The following is a 19,658-nucleotide window of genomic DNA, read 5'->3' on the forward strand; positions in this document are numbered from 1 at the left end:
CCCCTCACCTTCCATCTCTGTACTCTGTTACTAATGGATGTTCAGAAAGAAACCTCAACTGACTTGTTCTGATCTTTTGTTAATAGCAGAGCGCTGAAGCACTGCGCCTTTTGATTTAAAGTCTGTCTCTAAGATACATCTATTAGTAATTGTTTGTTTTACTGCAGAAGCCCTGTTGATAGTTGAAAGATGGTTTGAAGTGTCTGTAGCACAGATGGTTTATAGAATGGCAGTGTGGGATAACCAAATGCAGGAAGCTGTAACGGAGCCCTGCGTTCCTACGTGATGTCAGTTGAGTGTTTTGTCACTTCGAACCCTTCAGCTTACGTCCCCGGTGTCTGAGTGATTATTGCTGGTATTGCTGTCTCTTGTTTGGTCTTGGCTGGTATTAATAATCCCACCAATAGATCCTTCTGCTTGAAGAGGTGCATAAATGAATCCTCTCTAAGAAATATCTAGCAGGTGGGGTATAGCAGAAGTGTTTCTGAGGGACGTGAGGACTGTTGCAGTTTGTTATGTTATAGTTGGAAGGAAGTATGTTGCCACTGACTCTTTGGTTTTGTCCCCCATCCCACCTCCAAGTGATTTCCTAACAAGACGTAGGCCTATTCCATTCTTTATCCCCCTAAAAACATCTGTAAAACTAAGTCTCCACCTGCTTGGTGTTGAAAATAGCCCGTGTTCTGAGCAACCAGTGAAGGAAAAGGTGGGGAATTTCAGGAAGGGCTCTGTGGACACGTGAAACACCCAGCAGAAGACCAGAGTTTGTGTCAGTTGAATAGCTCGCTTCTCTATTGTTCTGAGCAGCTTCTGTTAGTTTAGGTTTGATGCAACAGAATGAGTGAATATAAACCGAATGGCACTGAGTCAAGGGCTGCGCTTGGCAGGCACCCAGTTTCTCTTTCCTGGGGGTGAAGATGAAGCTGAAAAATAAAACTGAAAGTAAAACTTGAAACTACAGCATAGTACCTGGGCTGTCCAGAAAGCCGGGGAGGGGCAGAGCTCGGAGCTGCAGTGTTCTTTCGAGGGTTTGAACTTCTTGCTTAGTAAGAGCACGGCAATCCCCTCTGTTGTTTTTAGAGCTCGAGGAAAGCAGCTGCAGAACGCTGTGGTTTGCTCACGAGCTCTCTGTTCTTTTCCAAGAGAAAAGAGCTGGAAGTTCTTAACTCGCGTTGGTACATCTGAGCTGTGTAATCTCTGTGCTTCTGCGTGGCAGCAGAGACATTGTCAGCGGCGTCTGTCATTCTGTGTGTTTCCTTCAGGGGTGGCTGAAGGTGGGAACAACACCTTTTCTCTGCTACTGAGTGTCACTGCGACACGAGTGGCTGCGGGGCACCTCCTGCAGGCTGGGTTCGTGCTCCTGGCAGGGCCGTGCACAGCCATTTTGCAGGGAATGAAGTTGTTTTGTCGCCGCAGCACTCCTTGACTTCAGTGGGAGCGGGATGACATCCACTGTTTGAAACCGTTTGCAGGCATCTCCTCGTGGTGCCAAATGTGTTCTGACAACAGGGAGACACTTCCAGCACCAAAGCTTTAATACATTTTCGCTACTGAAATTGCTTCATCTTGCAGTTCTTGCTCTGTGTGCTCCCCGTTTAAAGGTGGCTTTCTCTGTAAGCTTTGGTAGGCGGCTGCATGCTTCCACAATAGCCTGGATGTATGGCACATCTGTACATACACATTTCAGAGCACCTCAAAGTAGTAAAACCACTACTTCTAAACGTCCCTTCATTCTTCTCCAAAGCAATTTTCCCTTTTCATTCTGTTTCACACTGAGATCGAAGGAGCCAGACGGCCAATTTTGCTCCAGTCCATCACTGTGTGAACAGCGCTTGGAAGCAAAGAGCTGAAATGAATCCTTCTTGCAACACGCTCCCAGAGCGTTTCATTCTCCACGAGTGAAGATGACTGCTGATGCTTCAGAAAGCGTTTATGTTTTTCCTGTATTATTTCCTTTCTTTTTTTCCTGTGCAGCAAACAATGGTGCCCTCTATTTCTGGAACTCTAGCATCATCTTAAAAGCTTGCGGAGGACTTTGCCCATCTGCTTTACAAGGAGTTCAATCTCTCCGTGTTTGCCTTCGCTTTGAAAAACAACTTCCTAAAATTACCTTTAGAGACGACTTTGGGCAGGGAGCTATTAGAGCTCGCTCACTGGGCGCTGGGATACACAGATCCCCTGTAGCGTTTGGTGAGGTTGACCTGTTCTTGAAAATGGGAGTGGTTTCATCACAGATTATTTAGGGTATTCCAACCTTATGGTTTCCAGTAGTGAGCGTGCTGAGTGAGGATGGCATCTGCACGGGCTGCAGGCGGAATATTGCCTCCTTAGAGACCCTGCACTGTAGTCTTTGAGTGCTGAGTCTTTCCCAGGAAGTACAGTGCATTTCCCTCTCTGACAGAGGCCGTGGCACTGCAGCACATTGGCTGCCCTTGTTTCTCCTGTTCCTCCCCGGAGCTTTTCTTGCTCAGTACATTTCATGACATGTAAATGCGTGTCCTATTTTTCCAGTAGTCGTCCTACTTCATAGCCGTCCTTGTTGAGCAGCTCACACTGCCACAAAGCCACACAGCCACCGTGGAACTGTGTGACATCCCCAGACACGTGCAGTGCAGGTGAGCACTCGGTGCAGTGTGTGCTGTGCTAAGGGAGGACTCTGCCCCGCGGGGAGCACCGAGCTGAGCAGTTTGCCTCATTCTGTTGCTGCTTTTCACATGGGAGATTTTCTAAGTAAACACTTAAAAGAGCTTCTTATTAGAAATAGTTTCAGTGCAGCTTGCTTACGCAGGGATTGCATTCATGCTTCATTAGGCTTTCCTCTCTTTAATGCTTATAAAATAAAGCCCTTTCAAACTTGCAGTTGATGTGTTCTGAAGGTGACCTGGATCTCTATAGTGGTCGGCTTTTCAAGCCTGTTGGATTACACAGATGTAGAGCAGAGGTCTGTGAAATAGGCTGACTGTCCTGAGCCAGAAATGGAGAGATGATTTTTGTGGGAAAACAGAAAGTATTACCCAATATTGGCCAGAGGTGTTCTACTTTTTATTATACGAACCCCTCATTGCACCATTTGGTTTTTCTGATTTCATCTCTACAAAAGCCTTCTCTTCCATTTGCTTTCTGTTTATTAACTAGGAAAGGTGATAAACAACAGTGTTAAACGTTTTGACACGTTGGGGTCACACGGCTTTCCCTTCTCCCAACACTGTTTTCCTCTTTCTTGTCTAGCAGAGCAGCAGGAAATTATCCAATAGGTAAAAGTGCTTTGCTTGGCATCTTTAAGTGTATGTGTAAATACGTATGTTGAACTGCTGCTGGCAAACTGAGCTGGTGGCAGGAACTGGCTCAGCAATGCTGAGCAAAGCAGTGGACATTCAGAGCTGACTGCATGGGTTCAGGGTTGGGGTTAGAGGAGAGGCTCTGCGGTGGGACCCACATGTTGGCTGCTGGTCATTGCCTCTCTTGTTCCAAGAGCCAGGGCCTGTCTGTGCCATCTGGCAGCTGCCAGGTCTTTGTGAAGTCCATTGGTAAACTGAGTCCTGGAAAAAATGTTGAGCTGCTCATGTAGGAGTGAAGACATCGTGGGAATTTCTGCATGACTCGAGGGAAAGTGGAGCTAAATTAGGCCTCGCTGAACCTGGTTTTAAATACACAACATGTTCAGCAGGACTGAGCTCAGATAGTTGGTAGCCTTTTCCAATTCAGGTTTATCTATTCTATATGATACAGCCAAACAGTGTGTCTGTCTTGTTACACCTGCATTTTCCCTCTGGGCACAGTCTCTGTCCCATTGACATTGGACCACCTCAGTCTAAAATTGCTGGAAACCATATATTTTTCTGAGCAGGATTTGACACCTTTTGTACGCTGAGGCCTTTTCCTGCAGAGCTGGAAGCTCTTCTTTGGCCCTGTGGAGACATCTGTTGGCAGTGCTGGTTGGTGATCCCACAACGATCTCATCACCTCATGGAGGCAACTTCTCTCAGGAACTCCGCATCCCACGTTCTCCTGGTCATGTGTAACTGGGGCGAGTGCTGGCAGTGGGACTGTCTGTCTTATTATGGCTTCTCTATTATAGATTTTCTTTGGCTTTTGTTCACATCAGCTTTGGGAAACAAAACAGAGGACCATTCAGGTGTTGTCATTGGTCACATTGGCCAAGTGGTGCTGAGTGCCAATTCTTCATTGCCTTCAGCACTGATAGAGGAGTGTGCCGGGACCTGTCTTCTCAGTACAGAGCTAACAGCCACTTTACAGAGTGATGCTCTCTTGTTGCAGTGATGTTCTCTTGCTGTACAACATAAACGAGGTACTCCATTAATGCTTTAGGGCACGCAAGCAGAACTGGGTGGGAGAACGCTGTGGAAAAAACAGTTGTGTCCCCATCGTGTTTTTGTAATACAATCTTCCCATGAAAATGAGATCTGAGTGCAGGGAAGGAAATGAGAGAGCCGTTTATCAGCGTGCTGAGCAGCAGCACTGTGGTATTGATCAGAGCAGAAGCATGCACAGGATGCCCTGACAGTCAGTTAATGAATGGTGCGCTCTGCTTTCCTGAGAGCGCCTGGTGGAGTACGGCAGAGAAGGTTCACGGCCGGGTAATGAGGGAGTGCTGCAAGGGATTGGGCAATGGTTCTGCTGCTTCCAGAATACGAGAAGAGATGAATGGCTGAGCGTGGTGAATCATCCCTGGTGTGGGTTTTTTGGAGAAATAGCCCATGTTCCTTCGAGACTTGCTGAATAAGCAGTTGCTGCATTTTTTTGGCGACGAGTGAAACAGTCTCTTCCTACTTCCCAAAATGCAGTAACAGTCACAGAATAGGGAAAGTCAGTTAGGGAGAGGTAACTTTAGTTGTGGGTCTTGGTTTCCATGTGTCCGTTTCCACGTGTCCGCGTGTCACATTTCCAAACGTGATTCTGTGGGTTGAATTGGAATTTCAACTCTGTGGGGTTTTGTTACCATTTGTGAAGATTCGTGCTTCCTGTTTTGCAGGAAAATAGTAGTAATGTCAAATGGGTAACAGGAGAGAATGCAGAGAGAATGCGGAGAGCACGACAGGGCGATTTGCTGAATATGGGCCCTTTAATTCTAGTATCAAAGTTGCACGCTTTGGTTTGTGACATCTTGGATTTCATAGACTCCTTAAAGTTGGAGAAGACATCTGGGAACATTTAGTTCCAGCCCAGCCCCGCCGTGCCCATAACGATGGCCCTCAGTGCTATGTCTTGGTGGTTCTCAAACACCTCCGGGGGCACTGAGTGCCCACCCCCATTTCTGTCACTTCCATCTCAGCTGCTGGGATACTGAGCATTTTACATGGCTTTGGTTTTCGTGCTTACTGCTCTTGAATTTGTTCTCAAGGATATGTGGTTCAAAATTGCAATGGATATTTGATAGCTGTTACTGATAAAGGGGATGTTAAATGGGTTTGGAAAATGAAATAAATAGCATTCTTGCCTGAGCAGCACTGTGCTTTGGAAGAAAACTCCAGTAAATAAATCCTGATTAGTTGAGGCTGATGTGTTCCCCTCTGTTGGGATTCTCTGGTACGTTTCTGTTCTTCAGTCCACAAGCCTTTACCTTGGTTTCATTTGGAAGAGAAGAATTAGTTCTGTGTGGTCTTAGAGGCAGCTTCCAAAACCAGAAGACATTTCATTGTACCTGAAAGAGGTTACTCTTAAATGCCCGTATGGAGCTGTTAACTGCAAAGCTGAATGTGTACCACTTCTGGATGAAGCTCTCGTTTGGATGACGTGTAGGGAATGCAGGTACAGGCCAGACGTGTAGGTGCAGTTATTGTTACATAGTGGACAAGTTGGGCATAAAAACTCAAGGTGATGGGAGTGTCTTTGTTCTTTTCCTTATTTCTTCATTGCTTCTTCATGGTAGTTTGGAACGCATCATTAACTTTAATATCTGAAGAAACTGTGGTGCATAATGCTCTGCTCTGGCCTTTCTGTTTCTGCAAAACTGAAGTTGAAAGATCACTCAGCACTCACGTAAAGAAGGTTTGAAAGTTTGTAGTGGGCTGAGTGAAGTCATGGAACCTGAATAGCAAATGGTTCAGCATGTGATGTGTGTGTGCTGCAGGCGGTGGCTGGCAGGGTGCTCACACACCGCCTGGCACAAAGGCAGGGAGTTGTGCTTTATGAATGTGATGGTGGTGGGAGGATTTTCAGTCTTCAAAATCTGAAGGAGGTTGGCTGAGATTTGGATATATCTGCATATTTAATGTATAAGTAAGTAGCATTAAGTTTGCCCTAGAAATGAAGAATTGCCGTCTTGAGAAACTGGTGTGTCCGAGTTACGCAGACCTTTGTGGTAACCTTTATCACACTGCACTAATGAGAAGTTGGGCAGCTGATAGGATGGCAGTGGGTCCTGCAGTGATTGAGACAGTAATTCCCCAGGACCAGAGGCTGAATTTCTCATTGTTGAGTATGCTCTTTCCTTAAGTGAAGGACAGTGTTGAGTACTTCATCCTGCAAGCTCTTGGACCTCTGCACGGCAGAGGGGGAGCAGCTGGCCACGTGTCTTCACCTTGAAGCTTAAAATCTGGATCTGAATTTTCTGCTTCTGAGCGTTTCCTAACTGGGAGGTGGTCATACTTGGAGCTGTATCTAATAACTTTGTTCAGCTCATTAGTTCTAATTCCTAATAGCTTTTTTCTTTTACTAGGAATACATAATCCGTGTTCAGAGAGGAGTTTCAGCGGAAAACAGTTGGCAGGTAATTTCTTAAACTCCAGTTTGTGAACCATGATGCTTCAAATTCTTCCTGAGAGGCTCTTTCTAGCTTCTGAAATATGAACTGGAGAGGGAAGTGGTGATTTAAATTGAGAACATGAAGTACTTGAGCGGTCAAAAGCTGAGAAAGTGTTATTGCCAGCTGCAGAAGGCTCTGCTGATGTAAATGTCCCAGGAAAACAGGAGCAGTCTCTGTCATGGTGTGATTACTGTGCATTGGTACCACTCATTTTTAAATTTCAAATGCCAGTTTGCCTTCCTCGGTGCTAAAATCACAGCCATGCTAACTCACAGCCAATAAAACCTAGAAGTGGAGATGAAGGTGGTCATGAAAAGTTATTGCTTCTAATATAGCACAAGTGCGCTGTTTGCAGGCAACCGCTGACAAATATTTTTGGGAAAGCTGTTTGGAATAATATTCAGACCTGCAGTTCTATTCTGGTCAAGATGTCACTGAAAACTCTTTTCTGTGCTCTGGCAGCACGTCATAAATCCAGAAGTTACACATTTGTACAAAAATGGATAAAAGATGAAGGGAGGGGGAATACAAATGGGAAATACATCTCTCCGATGGGTGGAAGAAGGGTAAAATCGTGATGAGAAAAGGGATGTGTTTCCTCAACTCACCTTTCTATCTTGCAGATTGTGAGGCGATACAGTGACTTCGACCTGCTTAATAATAGTTTGCAGGTAAGTTTTACCCCTGATACATGAATATAAAATGTCAGTTGAAAGGATGTACGTATGACATGGCTTGTGATATTTCTCTATGTTACAGTGAAGAAAAAAATAGAAATTTGCACAGCTGTAAACTGATGTCAAATGTAACTCGAATGCACGCTTCTCGCTCTCAGCTTTTCTCTTATAAAATTATAATTTCAGCATCAATAGCACCGATTTACACAGAAATGGTGGAGACTGGCAGATAGTGAATCTGTCCCTTCAGTACTGCAGCTTGTTCCGGTTTGGTGTGTTATTATTTGTTCCTCCTTTGATTCGAGGAAAGCCAAGGCACATACGAACCTTATAAACTCAGCACTGAAGTGCTATGTGTCTCATTATTTATATTGGTCTAAAAGCACTTCCAGATGCTGCTTATCATGTGATGGATTTCTGTATCTCTGGGAAGTGTTCCTTAGTTAAACACTGGACTTACTGTGTGTTTTCTTTTGCTTTTTAGGACAATTATTTCTTTTTAGTTGGTGTGGGAAAATGCAAGGGACGTGAGTGTGTTTGGGAGAAGGGGGGTGAGCTGGCATATACAGGAGTGAAACTTGTCACTTGGGATTTCCATAGGACTAGGAAAGCAAGATAAAAAGTGACACTGTGATTTGAGGGTGGATTTGTGTGACTAATTGCCCCCCGTTAAATGTGTGAATTCAGGAGCTGAATACAGCTTTTGTTCCCCTCCTCACCTCCAACCAAACCAAATCATCTATCTGCTAGATGAGCCTCTGTGAGCAAAAACATGTTGGGTTTTTGAGTTGTGTACTCTGATGGGATGGGAACCATTTGAAGCAGATTAGAAGGTGGATGGAGGGGCTAAATGATTGTACTTCAGTAGATGCAATGTGGCTGAGTTGTGTAATTATTTTACTGAATATGCAGCAGCACACGGTAACTTTTGTCCTGGCCTAGAAACCTGTGTGATGTACTGAATAAATGCAGTACAAAGGTGTCTACTGCTCCAAACAAATGCAAGAGTGAAGATTAGATAAGCACTCATGGGAACACAAGGAAACGAAGTGGTGCTGGTCAGCACAGTGAGCATACAGTGCTCATTGGAGTCTTCACCACTGCCAAGTTTTGGTGGAGATTGCAGAGAAACAATTTTGAGAAGGCTTTAGAGAGAAGATGGAGAGTTCTTTTTTTAATCTTCTACAACAAGTTCCTCTTAACTGTGGGGAACAGAATATTAAGGCATTACAAGGCTTTGTTACCTTCTCACTTAACTTTCACGTGAGCCAGGTCTATTAGAAAAGGCATCGGGTATTTGACTTCAAATTTAGGTGGAAGGCGTGGTAAGCAAAGGTAGATAGCTTACATATGATGTAGTAAAGAAAGAGGCCTTTGCATCTGAGGCAGAGGTGAATGATAAAAGTGAAGGGCTCTGGGAAGTATTTGGTAGAACTTGCAGTATGGGCCTTGGAAGAATTTGAAATGAGGGAAAGAGTTTGCGGCTACAACGTACTGAGATCTGGGACAACAATGTCAGCTCCTTGGATATTAGGACAGATCAAAATGAATCATCAGGACATTCCTCTCTAAGTTAGATATAATGATATGTAGAGGGCAGCTAAATTAATAAGTCACCTTCATTAGCTCTTCATCTCCTTCAGTGAAAACTACTGGACACTCCCTCAATCTCCAGCTCCTGCATTTTTCTGCTTTTACATTCTGGAAAGCAAAGATGCATCTCTGCTTGGAGAAAGCCTTTTCTGGCTGCTGTAGAGACGCTGCCTTAGGTGTCATTCTTCAGCCCAGCAGAGGTAATTTAGAGCCTTTACCACGGTTGCGCAGCTCTGCTTCTGACAACCACCACTGCTCCTTCAGACCGGGCTTGGGAGACAGCAGACAATAGGTGATGAGAAGCATGTTAAATTGCAGTTTTCCCCCACTGTTCTGTTCTTAAGCTTTTTTATAAATTGCTCTGAGGTGCTGGCACTGAAGTTTTCTGATCCATTAAGACATGCAGCATTCCTCAGTTCTTTTCATCCAGAACTCTAAGCAACAGTATTTCGTCACAGTCCTCGGGTCCCATGACTTGTTTATAAACAATGTGAACCCTCATCTTGTGCATGTTGAAATTGATTAAAACAACAACAAAACAAACAAACAAAAACCTGCAGCCTCCAAAAGCAGTAAAAAAAAAAAAATTATGTGAACACCAGGTACAGGATTTACAGCAAGACATCTGGCTTTTGTGAAGCATTTTATTGCAGCTTTTGAGCAGGCTGTGGCTTGAAGATAAGAAAAGTTCCTGGTTCTACTATGGCACAGCCCATCCAGAGCCACTGTGTGCTGGGAAGGTCAGGACCTCAGCGAGGTGGGGGCTGTGGTGGTGTTCTCACTGTGCTCTGGCTTTTGGAGATAACTACAAAAACCTGGGGGTGAATGCTGCTTTCTGCTGAAAAATAGCAGATGTGAGGTTTATTGGAGGGGGGGAAAGGAGTAGTGGTTTGAAAACATGTGAACTCAGGTCCTTTTCTCTCTGATGGTAGCGAGCTGTCAGGTCAAGAAGATAAAGGTGATTATGACTGGACGTGCTTTTCAAGTGAGTAATGTCAGAAGTGCATTTAGTTTCTATTTAGAAGCTTTGCTGAATTGAAGGAGCAGTCTGCCAAATGCGGGCCTTGCATGCCTGTGGTGTTAGAGCTGATTTGGTGAATTGCAGGTTGTAAGTGGTGCGTTGTTGCTCTGGGGTTTATTCCCAGATGCTTTTTTCCTTTCCCCCAGGGTGTGTAAAAGAACTGTAATGAAAGCTCAGTGGACAGGATGATTTGGGTTAACATCTGCAATAATGATGGAGTTGTCATTCTTTTTCAGCCTGTGGTTCACAGTCAGAGGCAGTACCAGGGTTTGATGGGGGGAAGCAGCTCATGGGTTCAAAAGGAGGAAGAAAAAAGGAAAGAGAATGCAGCCTCTGCCACAGTTGGTTGAACTGATCCTTCCTTTCTCCACTGGTTAAAATGAGGATTGTTGAAGCCCCCCTGCCTTTCCCTCGGTGACTTGTTTGCTTTGGAGGTGGGGGTTATTGCACTGAATGTATTTGATTCCTGTGATGCACGTTTCTCAAAGATAACTCCCGTGGAGATTCAGCGTATCCCAGGCAGGTGCTTAGCTCTGCAGGACAGTCGTGTGTTAGCAGCGTCAAACACTGATTGTGGCAACTCACGTGATGTAATTAAATATAAACAGTGTGCAGCCTACGCTTGTTTTCTAAAGATGATCTCTTTGATCTCACCTACATAACGCTTTGGGCTCCTGCACAGTTCTTCATTTGTTCCAAAGCATTTCTCTGATTTTATCTGAAATTTTGGTTCCCACATCGACATGAAACAGCTACTGTTTGCCCACCGGTGGATTGCAGCAGTTTCTGAGTTGAAAGTTATACAGCAATTTAAAAAATGCACAGCAGCAAATTCAGAAAAGGAGGAAAAGTTGCACTGTAACTGAAGTTATGGATATGATATACTGACAATAAGGGCTTTAAATTACCCATAAAAGCAGCAGAGGCAAGAGGAAAGTTGTTAATCTGCGCTTCTTTAAATAAGAAAGCATAAATCTTGCCAGGAGAAAGTGATAAGGTGTGTGCACAAAGGTGTATAATAGAATTTGGCTGAGATGCAGCCATTTAGAGTCTGAAAGCTCTGTGCAGTGATCTTACATGCATGACCCACCAGCAAAAATTGATGTCCTCATGTTTTCAGTGTTGTTCCATTTATGAAGCTCTTTTCACTGGGATGCAAGCTATTGTCTGGCTGCCTCTCCCTGATAACAGTACTTTGAAACAAAACATAGGAGCTTACATATATGTGGTGTGGAAAGAATTATGTAGTAGTCAGTTCGCTGCTAGGAGTCTTACTTTCTGCATTGTTAGTTTACATCATAAAGTGAGGCACTTTAAGAGTGCTGTTAGTAATTTTTTTTCTCTGTTTAAGATCTCATCTCTAAGTCTACCTCTTCCTCCAAAAAAATTGATCGGAAATATGGAGCGTGAATTCATAGCAGAAAGACAGAAGGGACTCCAGGCCTATCTCGATGTGATTACTTCCCATCACCTACTGTCTAACTGTGAACTGGTAAAAAAGTTCTTGGATCCAAACAGCTATTCTGTAAACTACACTGGTAAGTGGGGAACTGTAAAAGTGCATTACAGCTTCACTGCAGCACGTGTGTGTGTGTGTGTCTTCAGCTGTGCTGGTGGGGATTTACACTGAAGCATGTTGCAGCAGAGGGAGGGGGGAACGACCATCACAACCATCGTATATAATCACACGCACAGTATAGCAGTGCTTACCTATGTCTGTGAATGAGTTGTGCTGTGACAGCTAAATCCAAGTGTTTAAATTGCCATCTATATAATGTGAACCTGAGGGAGGGGAGGGGGGAAATGAAACTGAAATCTGTTTCCACAGTTGGTGGCGAATGGGGGGGTTGGTGTCTGGAAGTTATTTGTTTATCAGGGGTAAACCAGCTGGTCAGTTCTGCAGGTTGCTCTCACTGCTGATCTTTTGAACAGAGAATCTTGCATTCATAATGGTTCTTATATGTTTCAAATCAACAGAAACAGCTGCTGTCATCTTGCGTAGCTCTCACCGCCACTTCGGGCTGTGATGTTTCGTACAACTAATTGTTTGAGATGTGTTTGATGTTTTTTTCAAGGCTTGAGTGAATGCCTTCCTCCCCCCCTCAAGTGGAAAATCACTGCAGCCCTTCAAATGATGAACCAGTGATCAGTTCTCTTCATTATTAAATGTCTTTCCTTTAAATTTCTCTGGCTTCAGCCACTGGAAACTGCTAGAATTTGTCTGATAGACCAAAAAACTTTCTCTTCATGAAACCCACACCGCAGATTTACTTCCCAGGCAGACTGACTCTTTGCAGAATGCAAAGCTTGTTTTCATAAAAGCACAGCCTGCTCAAGCAGGAACTTACTGCTTCCTTTTTACTTGTCTTTTTGCTCTCTCTTTATGTAACGTTCTGTTTTCAACTTCAAAGTGCAAAGAACGTTTCCCGAATGCTTACAATAAGCTGTGGAGGAGATGTAAATTATTAGTAACTTTAAGGATGCAGTTTGTCTGGCTAATGCTGAGCAAGCAGTTCGAATCCTGTAGGAGATACCGTGACTTCTGTGTTAATTCCGAGTGCTTTCATCAAGAATATTTTTCCTTCCCCAAGTTGTGGGGAGGATAGTAGCAGTGAGATAGTTGCCTATGGTCTTTGGAGACAACATCAGTGTGTCATCTTTTAATACTGGTGCAGTGAGCTGACATTTAGTGCACTGTTCTATTTTTCATAGCATATTTTTAGATTGAAAAGTTTAATGTGCAGAAAGATATGGTGCATGCTTAGGTTTTTGCTGTGTTCCTAAGCCAAGATAAGCTGTGTTTGAGAAAACTCCTTGCTGGCATGATTCCCTTTCTGCCCCCGCTGTCATCATTTCTCATGGAGATTTCCCCTCCAATCTGCTCATGAATACACCAGTTGTATTCCCAGCTGTGGGAGAGCTCAGTGACCAGAAGGGTGTCCTTTCCTTTTTATTTTCCTTTTTCTTTTTATCTTTTTTTTCCCCTTTTTCCTTTCTTTTCCTCTCAGAAATGCATGTTGGATCACAATAACTAGAAAAATACCTTACTAAATGTACAGTAAGGAGGTTTACAAGGTAGCACTTTTACAGATACGGCAGAAACGTTTTCAATCTACTGTAGGGTATCCCACGTGTGGGAAGTCTTTGCTATGAGCGTTAGGTTTGGACTTGAGAATGTAGGTCTAGTAGAAATAGAATGCAAACTCAGTAAGCCATGTTTTCTGATGGCAGTGCTTTCTGTTTTCTCTGTGGATTTGAGTTCTCAGGTTATAAATGCAAATGCCCTCTAAGTGTGGTTTTATCTGATTTCTTCTTAAAGTGATTTTGCTGACTGAGTCTGAAATCCTGCAGGCTTCCTTCTGGCATCGAAACTTACCTAATAATGTAAAAATCACATTAAATAGTCTCTTTTTTTTTTTCCTCCCCAGAAATTGCCTTACAGCATGTTTCAATGTTCTTCCGATCAGAGCCAAAGTGGGAAGTGGTAGAACCGTTAAAAGATATAGGTGAGAAGAGCATGCATGCACAAAAACTTGCTCTATTTTTTCCAATGAGTTGTCATAATACTGTCGTTGCTTACAAACTTTGTCCTGCACGTAAGCTATGTGATTTAGTAGGGCTTTAATTAAAACTGGTGATTACTCTTTTCTTGTAGGTTGGCGAATACGTAAGAAATATTTTTTAATGAAGGTAAAGAATCAACCAAAGGAACGGCTAATGTTAAGCTGGGTATGTATACTTTCATCTTATTCTCAAGTCTTTCATAATGAACTTGCCTTATTTCATTTGTATTGGCTACCGGATAGGAGTGACAGCTAGCATTAAGAGTTCAGGCTCTGAAAGCCTTGAGAGCCCTCATGTAGGTGGGTGGTGTGGAAACTCCTTTGAGAGATTTGCTGGAGGGTGGATATTGCTGAAACCTGCGGTAGAAGGGAAGGTGGTTCTGGTGGATGGGAAGAAGGTGGGGCTTGATGCTTTATCATTTCACAGGGCACACAGTCCCTCAGTTGGGACTTGGCAAAGCTCAGTCAGTGGTAGTAATAAGGGTCAGCTACCAGGGAGGAAGCAGGCAGTAATACGTACTGTCAGATGCTTTGTATTGTGAAACCAGGACCTTATTCAGTCCTTTCTTTTTTTTTCCACATAGAATTTCCTTGCTTTACTTCAAAATACGTGTTGAAGCATTTGCCTTCATTTATAAGAGCAGAATATAGATCAAATGTTATGGGATATAACATCAATTGTGATGCCTTTCTTTTCCTATTTATTTTTAGGCTGATCTTGGCCCTGATAAATACTTGTCTGACAAAGACTTACAGTATGCTGTGAAACTCCTTTCTTCCTGTTCTGTGAGTATTACTTGAAGACCTTTAAATTGTGCCAGCACAAAAGAAGTGCTTGCAAGGGCTGATCTTGCAAAAATGCATGTAGTTTAGTAGACATGGTTTATAATTTTAGAATTGCTTTCATTTAAAGGTGTGTGAACTTCTTAATTAAGTTTCCCACACAGTATGAGGTAACATGTTCTCAGCACAAATAATAATCCTGGCTTTCAGAGTTGTGGCTAATTGTATTCTTCTCTTCTGGTGCTGTAATGTGTGATCATGAGCTTTTATTTCATTTTCTTGACACTTTCAGGCTATTGGGATATCTCTCTAACCAGTATACTGGGAACGTTCTTGGGCAGCAGAGGAATGAGTGTCATTATTTTGTCGGTTCTTTGAATTTTAGACAGAAAGATCATGTTAGAGGTACAGTGCTAGATTATGAAACTCCCACATGAAGACTCCAGTAGGCATCTCTGAAAAACTGGACTGGCTGAAAATAATGGTATTTCAAATGTGTAAACCTCTGTGTGCTGTCCAGAAACTTGGAAGGTGCCCACACTAGAAGTGACTGACAACCAGGTGTTTAACCCCAAAACAAACTGAAGCTCATGCATTAAAATAAAGTATGAATAAGAAGTCTTTTCCTAACTAGCAGTGTCAGTTAGTGTATGTGTTGCATTATTGTTACGTTGCATGTGTTATTTATTTCAACATGTACTTCTCATTTGGTTTCACAGTGTTTCTGGAAGTTGTTATATTGATTTCTAAAGACATAGAACTGTTACAATTGTTAATGCTGGGTTTTCTTGTGTTGTATAAAACCCTGAATAAATTTATTAGCTTAGCATGGCTTAAATCTGCAGTAAAGCTGCTCACACATTAAGGGTTAACTGGGATGGATTCTTCATTTATCTAAACTGCCAGTCTTTGTCTTTTTTAATAAAAAAGACAATGGATTTTTCTGGATTTTATGTGAATGTTTAACAATGTTCTTGTGGAGTTTGTATTTACTTTAAGTTAAGAGTGAATAAGTTGGGCAAATGTCACTGGCAGAATCCATGTTATTGCTTAAAATGCAATTCAGACAGATCTTATCTTTCTTGTGAATCAAGAAGAAATGAGTTACAGAATCTGTCACGTGAAACTTATCTACACTTTCTTCTTTTGGTAGCACCCCTATATTTACAAAGTCACTTTTGCCACTGCCAGTGAATCTTCAGCACTGTTTATTAGACCATTCAATGAAAAAGGGACACTAAAGGACCTTATTTATAAGGTAATATCTTCTCTCCATTTTCCCCCACCGCAAATGGTTGACTATTTGTTGGAATGTCCATAGTATGTCTTTTCTGAAGCTGTTTACCATCTATTGCTGGGCAAACGAAGACAATTCCTGGCTTTTCTGAGCATGATACTTGATATGTGTGATTCTTTTACAGGCCAGACCGAAAGATCCCTTCCTGAAGAAGTATTGCAATCCTAAGAAAATTCAAGGTCTTGAACTACAGCAGATAAAGACATATGGAAGACAAATATTAGAGGTATTTTTTTGCTTTCTTTTATCATACTTTGTCTATCTGTGGGTTTTTGAGGTGGTTTTTATTTTTGTTTTTGTTTGTTTGTTTGATTGATTGATTTGGTTGTGTTTGTTTGCTTGTTTTTAGGTTTTGGGTTTTTGTTTTTTTTTTTGAGCCCAACAACATAACTAGAAAAAACAGACAAACTTCTGTGCAGGCAAGATTTTTTTGGCAGCAGACTTCAAAGTTAAATGTAAATTGATATGAACTGGTAGGAGCTGAATTTAGATATGTATGAGGCTAGTTCTGACTGATGGGGGGAAAAAAAGGAAAGAAAAAATAACAAGGCAGCTATTACATGTGCAGCTGAGGTGGGAGAGAGGTGCTCATGTTTCAGAAAATTAGTTTAGCTGGGTTCTGTGCATCCCTTTATCCTCACCAAAGTTTTTTCCAGTTGGGGTGAAAGGGAAAGAAGTAATTCATAGCCTATGAAAAATGGGCCATAAAGTCGTTGTCACTGAATGTGTGGGCTTTTAAATGATAATATTTGGTAGAAGTGTGACTTTTAGTTTCCAGGTCTGTTTGGGAAATGCCTTTGAGTCTGCTTTGAGGATAGCATCAGCTATGTGCTCTCTGAGAAATGTTACCGTTGAAATGGGAATGGATAGTCTGCCAAAGGTGGAGTAGATAGAAGATCAAGTTTAGCAGGAATTCCAAACTAGAGGCCTCACTTTACATATCTGCTTTTGTATTAGAGCATTTGGGATCTTGAGATCATTAGGACATCTTGTGACTGTGCTTCTGTCTTGGATTTTTTTCAGGTATTAAAATTCTTGCATGAGAAGGGGTTTCCGTATGGCCATCTTCACTCTGCCAATGTAGTGTTGGATGGGGACACGTGCAAGTTACTGGATCTAGAAAATTCCTTGCTGGGACTTCCATCATTTTATCGATCGTACTTCTCACAGTTCCGAAAAATTAATGTAAGTTTCAGGAGATCAATTTAACTTACTCTTACGCGTCCCTTTATCCTCGTCCTGAGTTTGTGGAGAACTTGTAGACTCCTAGCTATTAAAAGCTAGTTTTTGCTTATTTGAAGGGTGCCTATTTATTTTAGGCTTATACAGCAAAATATGATCTTCCTACAAAACTATTTAGCAAAATTTGCCCTGTTGTAGCCACACAGTCTTTTAGCCAGCATCTTGCCTTACTCTTAAATGTGCATTGCAATAAATTAAGTAGAGCATCATAAGACAACTGCTTGCTGACCTTGCTAAACAGGTTCTACTGCGTTGTCAAAGGAACGATCAAAAGTTCATAGTTAGTCCAAGCTTGCTAGTGCCATCAAAGCTCTAAGCCTCCTCCAGTACAAGAAACCACTTCTGTCTAAACATGGTTCAAAAATTGTGCTGTCTGGGAACTTAGCTTGTACAGCTATTTGCCTTAGCTAGGAAAATGTGCTCAGCTGTGATTTGCATCAATATACAGTTCTCGAAACTGCTCTCTATGAGAAAAACTTTACTCCTTACACATTTTTACCGAACACACTATAATGCTATCCTGCTTGCATCATCACTAACTGAAATACAGCAGTAACTTCTTTGCTTGGGGTGCGAAGATTTCATTTGAGCTTCAAGTTGTGCAGGGTTAGGCTGTGGTTAGGAACTTAATGGTTCCTCTTTTCAATATTCAAATGTAAGACCACTCTTCTTGCTAATATGTTATTACATGTTTTAAAAGAAATTGTGGATAAGCTAAACAGTTCTAGCAAGTTGTGTTTTTACTTTTTTCGCTTTTCTTCCTCTACAGACTTTAGAAGGCATTGATGTACATTGCTTTGGGCACTTACTGTATGAAATGACGTATGGAAGACCCCCAGATACAATTCCAGTAGACAGCTTCCCTCCTGCACCATCAGTTTCTGTTGGTTAGTATACGATGAAGACGGTGGCAGCCTCAGCTTCCTGGGAACTCTTACCTTGTGCTTAAGTTGAAGTGCTCTGAAATGGCAACCTAAAGCCTTCACAGCCCATGACTGGGAATCGTTACTTAGTGATTTTTAAAAATAGAAAATGTTCTTCCTCAAATATGTAGCATATAAATACAGACGTATTTTTAACTGAATGATAAAACAGTGCGTAGTAATTAGATGTCTGGATCCCCTGGCCTCATGTCTAACATTCTTGAAAAGTTTTTACATGTAACAATAACATTATAATAAAAACCACATGTCATAAAGCTTCATCACCACTTAGTTGATGGAATACTTAGAGGAACATAATACAAAGTGTCAGACTTTCATTCTAAATTGCTTGCTGTCCTGCAGTGCAAAAATGTGTCCGTTCTTATTCTCTCTTTGATAGTGTCTGTGTTGGAATCCATTCTGACTTGTGAAGCTATGAAGAATGGCATGCCAACTGTTTCACGGCTCTTACAGATGCCGTAAGTTTTAATGTTCTTGTATTATGCTCATAATAATTATATAATTAGGGAGAATCTTTTTGCTTGTTCTTCATCTGAAAGATTTGTTCCTCTTTCTGAGGGATGTGTAGTGTATCCCAAATGATGATTTAAAATTGACAGATTTCATAGAAGCCATCACTTATGAATATGATAGGTACGCACTTAAAATTTCTTTGTCTCTCAGTGTGCTGGAGTGTGGTGCTGTGGTTTCAATTATCTGGCTATTAAAGCACTGCAGGCATGGTTAAGATTATGTATTGGATCACTTAAGTCATGTAGAATAAGGAATCTTTTTGTATGTCCCTTCCAGACCTAGTTCAGTAGGTTTGGCTGTCTGTTTACTTATGACATATGGTAAAATAGATTCTTGCTCTGCTCAGCAGTAACTTTTAGACTGAGTCAGAGTGTTAGGCAGAAGTTCTGTCAGGTTTCTTCCAAGGCTGGCTTAGTGGAGCACGGATGGAAGAAAGTTTCTTACGTACTGTCCTCCTAGTGATGCAGCAGAGTAGTAAAGGCAGGAATGGAGAAATATTAGGATGTAGAAAGAAAGCAATGTCTGTACATGCCTGAGCTGTAAATCATACTGGCTACAGTGCCACCTTTCCTGCAACTAAGAGACAGTATTACCAGGGAAGTTGTTGACTGTCACCATGCTGTGACATGTCATCAGCAAGCTGAGAATAGAATTGCATTTCCCGGTGGGCTTGATTTTTCTTGCTATGAGATGCTAGAATCATGACCTCATAAATGACAAGATTGCCCATACCTAAATCTGGGTCTGATCTTGCAGCGTACAAATTGCAGTGCCTTTGTATCAAGCACCAGGAGTTGTGTTCCCTGGTTGGGATGAGTGGCTGCAGTTGTGTCTCAACCTCCTATTCCATCTACTCCATCCTTCCTCTACTCTTGGAGGAGGAAGGAGATAGAGAATAGAGTATAAGGAGTGGAGAAATTCTGTAGGAAAGCTGAATACAAGAACAGATAGGTGTTAAAAGATGTTGAACAAACAGTCCATGCCCAGCTGTACCTGATATGTAGGATATTGTATGACATGTCCTTCATACCCATACTCTTCACATAAATGTTTATCATGTTGTGCAATGCAAGGAATGCAATTTAAATATTTATTAAGCCATTCTATGTAAACTATGAGTTTACTTAACTTTGCAAGGATATGTAATCAGAAAGGGTCAGAAAATTGCTCTGTGAGCACAGATGAGCTTTTTTTTTTCTGTCTTTTTGATTTGATTTATTTCAGAATTATTCTTGGACTACTGATCTTATAAACTTGAT

General features: G+C 42.0%; 1 protein-coding gene across 11 annotated transcripts in view; it reads left to right on the forward strand.

Moving 5' to 3' along the window:
* PXK (PX domain containing serine/threonine kinase like) overlaps positions 1 to 19,658 on the forward strand; it is a 32,182-nt gene that overhangs the window by 1,577 nt on the left and 10,947 nt on the right. For 9 of the 11 annotated variants that reach the window (XM_015293307.4, XM_015293308.4, XM_040646346.2 and 6 more), the window contains exons 2-12: positions 6,680 to 6,730; positions 7,390 to 7,437; positions 11,409 to 11,595; positions 13,486 to 13,563; positions 13,713 to 13,786; positions 14,332 to 14,406; positions 15,557 to 15,661; positions 15,825 to 15,926; positions 16,724 to 16,885; positions 17,712 to 17,829; positions 18,266 to 18,344. In XM_015293307.4, the coding sequence (XP_015148793.1) occupies positions 6,680 to 6,730; positions 7,390 to 7,437; positions 11,409 to 11,595; positions 13,486 to 13,563; positions 13,713 to 13,786; positions 14,332 to 14,406; positions 15,557 to 15,661; positions 15,825 to 15,926; positions 16,724 to 16,885; positions 17,712 to 17,829; positions 18,266 to 18,344 (1,079 nt within the window). Of the gene's footprint in view, positions 1 to 6,679; positions 6,731 to 7,389; positions 7,438 to 7,745; positions 10,022 to 11,408; positions 11,596 to 13,485; positions 13,564 to 13,712; positions 13,787 to 14,331; positions 14,407 to 15,556; positions 15,662 to 15,824; positions 15,927 to 16,723; positions 16,886 to 17,711; positions 17,830 to 18,265; positions 18,345 to 19,658 lie in introns of those variants that run through there. The other 2 variants (XM_046900072.1, XM_046900073.1) reach the window with 1 other exon arrangement.

The sequence above is a fragment of the Gallus gallus genome, chromosome 12 (genome assembly GCF_016699485.2).
Source record: "Gallus gallus isolate bGalGal1 chromosome 12, bGalGal1.mat.broiler.GRCg7b, whole genome shotgun sequence".
Taxonomy (NCBI): domain Eukaryota; kingdom Metazoa; phylum Chordata; class Aves; order Galliformes; family Phasianidae; genus Gallus; species Gallus gallus.